Source organism: Artemia franciscana, chromosome 5 (genome assembly GCF_032884065.1).
Source record: "Artemia franciscana chromosome 5, ASM3288406v1, whole genome shotgun sequence".
In the NCBI taxonomy this organism is placed as follows: Eukaryota; Metazoa; Arthropoda; class Branchiopoda; order Anostraca; family Artemiidae; genus Artemia; species Artemia franciscana.
In genome coordinates, this window is record NC_088867.1 from 40,226,116 (window position 1) to 40,236,704 (window position 10,589).

General features: G+C 36.7%; 1 protein-coding gene across 1 annotated transcript; it reads left to right on the plus strand.

Moving 5' to 3' along the window:
• Nucleotides 1–294: 294 nt before the first annotated feature.
• Nucleotides 295–6,183, plus strand: LOC136027734 (trimeric intracellular cation channel type 1B.1-like; the record flags this gene model as incomplete). Its single annotated transcript, XM_065705190.1, has 4 exons — nt 295–473; nt 2,776–2,871; nt 5,201–5,377; nt 5,957–6,183. Coding segments are annotated over 4 exons (522 nt in total), but the record flags the coding sequence as incomplete, so codon positions are not given.
• Nucleotides 6,184–10,589: the final 4,406 nt, after the last annotated feature.

Here is a 10,589-nt window from a genome sequence, read left to right on the forward strand (position 1 = left end):
TTTTTTTTTTTTTGTAAAAAGTAATGTAATAGCCAAATGTGAAAAGCAAATGTTTAGCAAAAGCGGCCTTAAAAAGAAGTTTGTTTATGGGCGTACATAATTACGCAACAGTATTCCTGCAAAAGACAATCATATTGCAATGTGACTAGGCCCCCTCCCCCTTTCAATTTTTATTTTCAAATATTCGGGATGGGACCATATGCGTAATGCAGTGTGAATTTTTTTACCGCTTTTAGTATTTTAATTATTCCTGCTTTAAAAAATATATTTGGTATTCATCAATTTATGTGACTTAAAATTAACACTCATCTTGCAGGATCTCATGGGTTTTCTAGGAAATACCCATTGGCTTGCTGGGTCTCTACTATGCTTGTCATCTATGCTGGAGGGTTTATTGCAGCTTTGTTGCTTGGCGAACCAATGCTTAGCCCCTTGAAAAATACTCAGAGCGTTCATCTTGCTACAGCTGTGTGGTGCGTAAGCTTTACCACTTATCTAAAATTTCTTAGTAATTATACAGATTTCATTGACCCTTGAAGAGGGGTGGAGGTTGCAATGCCTACCCCCCAGAAAACAAGAAACTACTTGAAAAATGTATAAAAATGGGGAAAATGAGGGATGTTCCTGTTGAAATTTTGGTAAAAATAAAGCTCCTGGTAGCACTCCCCCCCCCCTCCCTGGGAAATTTTCTTTCAGGGATCATGTACAGACCCAGTCCTTTCCTAAAAAAGGATAGCAACAAAAATGAAATAACAACGAAATTATTGCCTTATATTATTAATGTAATCCTATTTAATATAGCCATGAAAGCGCTTTGAAATGTGACTTTGTTTTGTTCGCTGAAAGTAGTTTAGAATTTTCTTTTGATTTCAGTCATCTTCTTGTGGAGGGAGGTATATGAAGAGGTCTTTTCATCTCCTTGGACTGGTCTGTAGAACTGCTATGGCGGTTGGTATAAACTATTAAAGATTTCGTAGGTCATTCTAATGATCAGATCTGCCATTTTCTGCATTTCTTACTTTTAAAAATTTTGTCCTGTCACTTTTTTTAACACTAGATCATTTGAGAACAGATACAGATCATTTTTGTCAGATACGGCTAACACGCAAGAGATTTATTGAAAGCATTTTGTCGGATTTCTTATATCTGAATAAAGTTTATAATCAGGGGAAGCTATGAAGTGGTGGGGGGGGGATAAAAATTCCACGTGTTACAGTTTGAGGTCCAGTATCAAATATACTTACCCATCTCCCCCCTACCCTCCGAGATCCAAAAGCGCTTTAAGTACCTAAAAAAAGACCTAAAAATGTGTACTAAGTTGATTTTTTTCCGGTTTTATTCCCCTTCTAATGAAAAGTTTTTGTCTTTGACTCCTTTTCTTCCTCTGGAAATAGCGTCAAATCTTCCTTGATTTTGCAATCGGGTATCAAAAACTGATTGCTAGACAACAAATTTAGTTTCTAGTTACTCAAATTGGCCCCTAAAAGTAATTCGACGTAAAATGGCTAATATGCTCTGTTTTTTTGTGATATTGGTCTATATTTTTAGGGTTTTCCATATGAGGCAGTAAAACTAATAGTGAAACGTGCGATTTGAACCTACGTTATGCTGATAGATAAGTCTCCTAATAAGGCAGTTTTAAAGCATGTCTTCTTTTGGCGGACTGCAAATCAGCAATGCCTATCTGCACGTTCGATTTCAGTGGAGACTTGCTAAGCAATTTCATATTGGCAGTTTGCAGACCGGGGACCACAGGATCTGCAGATCAGCATACTGTCAGTTTGGCAGAATCTGCCAAATGGAGATGCATTTTTACTCCAAGTTGACTATGTTATTTTTGTTGATACCTCTTGTTAGGTTGTTCCATTGGTATTTCCGAAACTTTTCGTCTCGGAATATATCAATAGGATTTGAATACTTTCGCTGAGTCAGTTCTGATATTTTTGTCTAAAGACTGTACATTTCTAAACTGCAAAATAGGTAACGAAAAACTCGTGATCATTCAGATTTCTTGTAAACAGGATGCACAGATGTCTTTTCTACCTACGGGATCTATGGTAGTTGTACCAGAAGTTGATTTGAACTATATGATCATTAATGTGGGGGTGGGGGGGAAGACGCATCCAGGTCCCTCAAATAGCGTTTCTTGCTGTCTTTGGTTTTGTCTGATAGATTTTTCCAGTTTTCTCTGCTCGGCAGGAGAAAAAGCTCTTTATGAAGCGTGTGTGACACTGTGTCACGTGGTGATCTTCTTAACAAAACGAGTATCTATTTTGTTTCAATGATGGAAATAAAACCCACGAATGGCATTACTGTGGATCTTTTATTACCCGTCCGAATTAACAAAGATAATAGCTTGTTTCACAGCTTTGTTATTTTACTTTTTCATGCTAGATATTTTTGTGAATTATGCAAATAAGAAGTGCGATTTTCCTTCTTCGACTTTTGTTTGTGCTGGTGCTATTAGACGGCTAAAGGGCAGGTTCATTCGACCCACCGTGATAGCCCTTGTCCTGTGGTGATACAGTGGGTTTCACCTTGGCTTAGTAATGCGGGACCCAGAGACCGAATCCAGCTTTAGCAACACACTACAGGGACCTTAGTAGTCAAGAAGCGACGTTAATCCGATTACTTTTTTTTTTACCAGGATAGGCTGTCATTTTTATAAGCTTTATTGCTCAGTACTTTCTTTACTCTTTCATGTTTATTGTATTTTTACAAGTCTTTTGCTGCAGTTTTATTATGATAACTGAATAAACCGTTTCTGTTTTTTAGGTATGTTATTTTTTATTCACCGTTTGATATTGGATACAAATTTGCCAAGTTTTTACCTGTGAAAATCCTTATTGCTGCATTGAAAGAAGTTTATCGGTAAGATGTCTTTCTGCTAATGATTCAAGTTAACGATAATGATTAACGTATACATCAAAACATGGCGACTTCTGTATCCTCACTATAAAAGCTATTAATTTCAAGGCCAATTCCCACAGATATGTGAGATTTTCAAAACAGCAATAAAGTTGAAGTTATCAACTTTATTTTACCTTGGCATCTTTTTATTAACATAATTTTGCTGTAGAGAGGGTTGTAACATAAAGCCCTATTGAAACGTAGTAGTCGGTAAATACTTTCAAAGTAGCTGTAAAATTTCCAAGCAATTTAAATTGAAAGTTTAAAGGCGCTTAAAGTGAAGCAACACTTACATATCCGAAAAGCGGATCTCTTTAAAAGTAAAAATGAAAGCATATGCGTAACCAAGAGTTGAAGCTCCCGTCCCTCCCCTAGAAATGTCTGACAAGTGTTTGTTTAAATTAAAGTCGTCCGAAATGGCACTTAAAAGTCTGAGAAGCGGTTTTTGTTAAAGGTAAAAATCGAAGCGTTGCATAACGTTACAAAATAAAGCAATGAGAATCCTTAAGATGTTATTTTATTCCCCAGTTTCTCTTCCTGGTAAATTTCCAGCTAAGAGTCTTTACAGTTATTTTAATATCATTCCGGTTAGACAAATTTTAGCTTTTCAATGTATACGTTTTTGTGTCCGTTATCTAAAGGATCTGCTACCAGATTGCTTTAAATCATTTTTTCCAGACCCTCCCTCAGTCCGACCATATAATACTCGTTGTCCTTTAAGTAAGCTTCCCGTGCCTTTCATTGTCTCCGAACGCCTAAAAATATTATTACAAATTATTGGAACACATATGAATCTTTTTTTGATCCATGGCTGTCGCTATTAATATTAAAAACTAAAATCAAAGCACTGCTAATTAGTAAATATAAATTTGTGAGTAGCTCCCGGCCGTTTAGCTATCGGATAAATAATGACAATAATTTTAATAAATGTTTTTTTGGCATTTATTTTTTGGTGTGGGATAGAGCGAGAAGGGATAGAGCGAGAAGTGTGATGACATCTGTTTCTCCTGGGTTTGTTTGTTTATATCGTTTGTATTGTCGCCCGGGTTACGAGCCAGTTTCCTTGCCGGGGATAATATGTGAATAGTTTTAAATATGTATAGTCAAAGGATAAAAGAACTTGAACTTAACCAGGAGTTGGATCTCCTGTCATTCCCTCAGAAATGTCAGAACGATCCGAAAAAGCCCATAAAGTGGAGCGGTACTTAAAGGCTTGAGAAGCGGTTGTCTTTAAAGGTAAAAATGAAAGTATTTGCATAAACTTTGTGTAACCAGGAGTTGAAGCTCACGTCTCTCCCCAAGAAATGTCTGGAAATTGTTTATTTAAAGTACAACGGTCCGAAAAGGCGAATAACGTGAAGTGGTGCTTAAAGGTCTGAGAAGCGGTTGTATTTAAAGGTAAATATGAAAGCATGTGTAAACAGAAGTTGGGGCGTATGTACTTCCCGCAGAAATATATGAAAGGTGCTTATTTAAAATGAAGTGGTCCGACAAGTTTCTTAAAGTGAAGTAGCGCTTAAATAATTCAGAAAGCGGTTTTCTTTAAAGGTAAAAGTGAAAACATCTGTATAACCAGGAGTTGAAGCTCATGTCTCTGAAGCTCCTGCCGAAAATACTCTCAAACTCCATAACTAAGCCGACATTCATCTTAGGTGAAAAACTTTTTCACCTAAAAAATCCATCTTATGTGGAGTGGAAAAGTTTTGTGGGGGTGGGATACATTCCTTTAAAAAAAGTGAAAATTTGATCGCTTCTGTGCAAGTTTCATTCATGGTTATGCCTAGAAATTCAGTTGGGAGGAGAGGAAGGGCTAAGATCCGAAATTTCGAGGTTCACTTGTTCTTGTTCGGTTGGCCAAATTTTCATTATTAATAATAATTATTTTCTATTTATTAAATAAATTATGCTTTATCGTTAAATTGATTGTTTAAATTATTTGACTATTTTAATAATTATTATTTATTTATTTGGTTTTGACCTGTTTCAATTTTATTAATTGATTAATCTCTTACTAATTATCTTCATTTATTAACAGTTCCTCTACTGTATTTTAATAAAAATAAAATATCAAAATTACATTATAAACGTTAAATTATTTATTTGAAATTTTCTACCCCTAAAATCTCTGCGTCTTGGTCAAGCTCCTCCTCTGTCCCTCCCCTAAAACAGCATCTGGGGGGGGGGGGGGGTCATTCCGCTCGGTTTTCCCCCAAGCGAGTACGGCCATGATAATAACATTCTTTCTTAATAGTTTTTTTTGTGCTTTGTTTTAGCAGCGTTTCTCTTTTAGAACCAAGAAAGTATATGACGGTGTGTCTCATGCTGCCAAATTGTTCCCCAACTCCTGGTTGATAATGATAGTCATCGGAGTTGTCAAAGGAAACGGCGGTGGATTCATTAAAATTGCCGAGCGACTCATCAGAGGCGTGTGGACCCCCAGTGCTATTGAATTGCTTCAACCCACATTGTAAGTATTCCAAAATTAAGAAAATGTATAAAAAAATTCTTTTGTGGCATTTTCCCATGTCTTGTTTGTGGTTGCTTCGTCTTGGGTATTAAAAATGTTTGATTTGGCCCCTTTTATATTCCCATATCTATGTGGATTTCCTCCCCGAAAATCAATTTGTGAGGAAGTGATAATTAATTGTATTCGTAAGGAGTATAATTTCTCCTGCTTATGAGGACTCTGAGGCGAAGAGACTCCTCAAAATTTGGCTTGGATTGAATTGTTTATTTTCTTTTTGTTGCTTCTTTAATTTTGTTCTTATGATTCATTAATAATATTATTTTTAGCTATTGATATTCACCATCTTAGCAGGGTGGAAATTTCAAAACTGGACATTTCTTTCGCTGTTGCTTCAGTTGATTGAGTGTAAATAATTATTCTTTTCATAATCTGGCTATTGAAAAACATGACATGGATTTTTTTTTGCTAGTTCTTTTTTTTTCTCTGTTTCTTTTGTTCAGTGTCTCTTTTTCGTGTCTGCCGTTTGTATTTTTGTATCTTCCTTTCGGTATGGATTAATTGATGATTTTCTAATTTTAGCCCAACGAAGGCTTGCATCGCTGTTGCTATTGTGTTTGTGATTGACAAGAAAACAGACTACCTCACCTGATCAAGGTGGTTATTCCAAGAGAGATTGGCAGAAAAATGAATCCCCAGTGGACGAAACTCATCGTCTCTCTTTATGGTTTCGTTTTGAAAAAGAGGATGGGTTGTTCACGTGGCACTTTTGATCAGGTAATAAGAAGCTCCTTTGTTTTCGTTGCATGGAACCTAATCATCCATGCTTCAGACCACTTTTTGATTTTAAAATAATCCCTCTGTAAGGAAATGGAGGCTTGTGTCGGGTCTTCGTGTTCTGGGTGGCAGAGTGTGTCGTGGTATCCTCGGCAAAGTGATGCACAGGGCTTGCAAAGTTGTCTCCCATGTCGTTTATCTTAATGGGGAAAAGCGTAGATCCCTAGACACTGCCCTGGGGAGCTCCTGCTTTCACTGAAAATTCGTGGCGAATAAATCCGTCGAGGGCAACCCGCAGAGATTGATCAGAAAGAAAGCTCTCAATCATTTCTAACAGACATCCACACCGTACGCATGGATAATTTTCCATGTTCAGTATTCAGTATGATTTAGACAGAGTATGGCACCAGGCCACGGTGCCATACTCTGTCGAAAACTTTAGCAATGTTGATTGACAATAGTCTAATGCCGCACCCCATTGCCAGAAGGTCGATCCACTCCTGATGCTGGGCTACTAGACAGTCTAATGTGGAGCGTTTCTGGCGGAATTCATATTGGTGATCGCCTAGAAGGTCGTTTGATTCCAGGAACTGTTGAAATGTTTTATTAAAGACGGTCTCATAGACTTTGCCAACGCAGGAAAGGAGGCTAATAGGCCTATAGGAACTCACGCTTGTTGGATCGTCATCCGGCTTTAGGGTAGGTATTACCCTGGGTTCCCACTGATGTACAAAAACAGCCGTTTTTGCGTGAACCAACAAATTTCATCCCTTTGTTGCTTCAAGTCTATGCGTCACAACGGTTTAACGGCTGCTTTGAAATATTTCTACTGAGCCGTTGAAAATCACATCCGTTATTCTGAATTGAAAGCTTTTTAGAATGATAAATTGCAAGTAACTGAGAAACTAATCATGTTTATCAAAAACTTCCCTAATATTTGACAAAAAAACATGAGGATCATATCCATTTAATCCGAGATTTTAATCCTTTGCGCCTGGCAGAATATTTCCAGGGAAATTAACCTACGAGATAAGAATTACATTTTAATTAAGCATAGCTAGCCTAGACTTATACAGGTTAGCTTTTTGAATATTGTTCTTGGCTTCTAGAACTTGATTTAGCTTATTCCTGGGTATTTGCTGTTTAAATATCTCATAATATTTTTATATCTGGAGTGAAATCAAGTCCTGAAAGGCAATGACAAAGGCCCAGCTAGTTTGGCTGTGCAGAATATGAGGACAATAGTTAGTATGTTGCGGTATATGTGGCTTTGGTCACATCAAGATGCTGCAAAATGCGAAGGATCGTAGGAACAAAAAAAAATCATACGATCCAGGATAGTATTGGTTCGTTCATATAAACTTGGCACTTCTCTGCCGTCTTCGTCCAGATTTGAGAATTGGGCGAAAGCTTTAGGAAGAGCTTCAGCCTATGCCTGTGGATCATGTTCTATAGTCCCGTCAGTATGTAAAGTAGGAATTTAAGTCCCCTTGGACGACGGTAAAGCATCCTTGACAATTCTGCACCAACTCTTTGCCGAAACATGTTGAAGCTTGGTGGTGAATAGCTCCTTATTCTGAAACTGGGACTGCCAATTCGTATAAACTGCATCTTTGTGCGTGGGAAAAATTAAAAATAAACTTTCTATATTATTTTACCAGATAGTGTGTTTAAAATTGCATCGCTTCAGTTGATTCCAAACAAGTTGATCTTAGGAGCCCCCCTCTTCTCCTAGTTCACTATCTTAATATAAAATTGTCCTTTCTCTGGGAAATCAAACCCCCTGGCAGGCGTTGCAGAAATTCAAAAATTATTAGTGCTACAAAGACTTCTTGCAGATACTCTACTAACAAAACCTTAGGAAATGGGGAAAAGGTCAGGAGAGTAAGAAGTCAGGAAAAAGAAGTGAGCTAGAAAAAACGCTAACAAAATTGGAATTTAATGGAGTTGGAACTAATAAAAAATTCGTTTTAGTAAATAATTAATTTGTTCTTGTTAAGTCTTAAAATCTGAATTTGCATAAAAAGGTAAAATCAATGACCTAATTATTAAGTGACACACGGTTTTGGTCAGAAGCAAGGCCGTCCCGGGTGGGGCTTTCGGGTGCAACCCTTTCCTATAGTCTTGTCTTTGTATCCTAAAAACGTAACAAAAATCTATACAAACAAACTTTTGATGCGGTTTTTAATTTCTCGTTTGTAAACCCCCTCTAAAAAAAAATCCTCCGAAATAAAATCCTGGATATGCCCTTGGTCAGAAGGGTCATTTGCCAAAAAACGTTTGGATTTAGGACTATAAACTTTGGAGCTATGAGTTTTAGTTTCTTCAGCTCCATACTGATCTTCCCTAGTCCCTCTTACGAAATTTTATTTTACAACTGCTGCCTTTAGGCTTTTATCTGAACGTTAAGTTTCACTGAACTAATATGATGCTTATTTGTAACTTAACTTCACACGCGTAAGTTTTTTTTTATTCCGTTGGTGCAGAAAAGCTCACGGATAAAAATAGGAGTCTATTCAAGAAGCAATTAAATGTAAAATAACTTAAATTTTGCAGTTGAGAAAAAAAAATCGTGATAACAAAACTAGATATTACTAATATCTTCCCTGGGTAGATAGATTCGAGAATAGTCTATAAAGAAATATAGGCTCTTTAACAGAATTAACATCTTGAAAGATCTGTATTTTGCACATTTGCTAATATTCATCTTTCTTTTAATGCATAGCTATAAAATTTGCGATTCGAGGGTCACAGCCACCCTCAAAGATATCTTCACCCGGGGGGGGGGGGAGACTGAGAATCCACATAAAATTTTTTTTTAAAGTATTCAACAATGGCCATAAATATTCGCTTTTACCTATCTAAGATCAGGTTGCACTCATGCTGTTTGGCTCCTGCCCCCTTCGAGTATTTCCTTACTATTTGTATTCGTGTCAGTTGGTAATCTAACTGACTATCATCAGTTAGGCTAATGAGAGGTTTTTTTAGCATTAGATAGCACTATATAATGCTAAAAAAATTTCTGCAGAGAGATTGCACCCAAAGCGAAAGGTTTTATGCCTATATCTGATAATTACATTGATAGTTTGAAATATTTATTGTTCAAATGATAGTTGTTTCCCATGGAGTGAAAATGATTCGGACAATTTTGATAATTCTAAATTCTGCTTGAAGTATCGTTTTCAGTTCAATTTATATCAAAGGAAAGTGAGAAAGATTCTTTTGTTTTTGTTTTGACGGCATCAAAAAGAGGTCAAACTGAAATTCTTCCACTAGTTTAAGCAGACACAGTGTATGGAGCCAAACTACGAATTATAATGGACGCCATTCACATTCTTAAATTAAACCTTTCTGATAAGTCCCGTTTAACATCATTGCACAAATTAATTCGAGCGTTTCCCTTATAAATTGTACGTTATTTTGACCCACGAAAGCAGCTTGTAATTTTCCTCATTGTGTAATAGGCTAATTTGCTGAGATATTTTCCTCATGTAATGCACTATCTCTAGTGGGTTTACTTTTAAATTAAGTCAAAAGAATTAGAACATTGGTGATTTACCGGTTTGATTTCAAGTTTCCAGTGACTTTCTTTGCGTCTCCGGTGATAGAAATGTATTTCTGATTCGCTTCGATGTGCCAGAAGTTTCAAGAATTTGAGGCGAAACCGGTACCTTATCGATAGTATTGTTGTTTTTTTCAAAATACTTTATTCCTCGATACTGAGATAATTTATTCACAGCTAGAAAATTGTAACTTCAAGTTAGAAGTCCCGGTAGCACGGGCCGGTACTTTCCTCCAATACAAGTAGGTAAACAAGAATTGAGGGAGAGAGAAAGATATGTATTAAAATAAAATACAACATCAGTATTAACTGCCACCCCGAGGAATAAAAAAAAATTGTCCGAGGGGGGTGGCAAAAATACACTAAAAATAATACAGAACTTAATAAATAATAAACCCCCAAGAGGTTATAATAAGTTAGTATTTACCATCCCTACTTCCCCCCTAAAAAAGAAAAATACAATTCAGACTCACTAAAAAGGATTTCTTTAATTTATCTCTTAAACAAAGGAATATCACTGTTATTTGTAGAAAATATCGACCGGGTCGAAAAAATCAATGGAGTATATTAATCTCTTCAGATTGTAATGTCTTGTACTTTTACTGCGAAAAATGAGGTATTGTAGGTGGATTTAATTCTTTTATGGTACTTGGTTTTTATCAAGTGACATACAGCGATCGCAAATTCTGTCGGTCTGTCTGTCCTGGTTTTGCTACTTCAGGCACTTCCAGGTAAGCTAGGACGATGAAATTTGGCAGGCGTATCAGGAACCAGACCAGATTAACTTAGAAATTGTCGTTTCCCAGATTCGACCATCTGGGGGATGGTTAAATCTGGGGGGATGTGGGATACGTTATTGACATAACCGGAACGGAT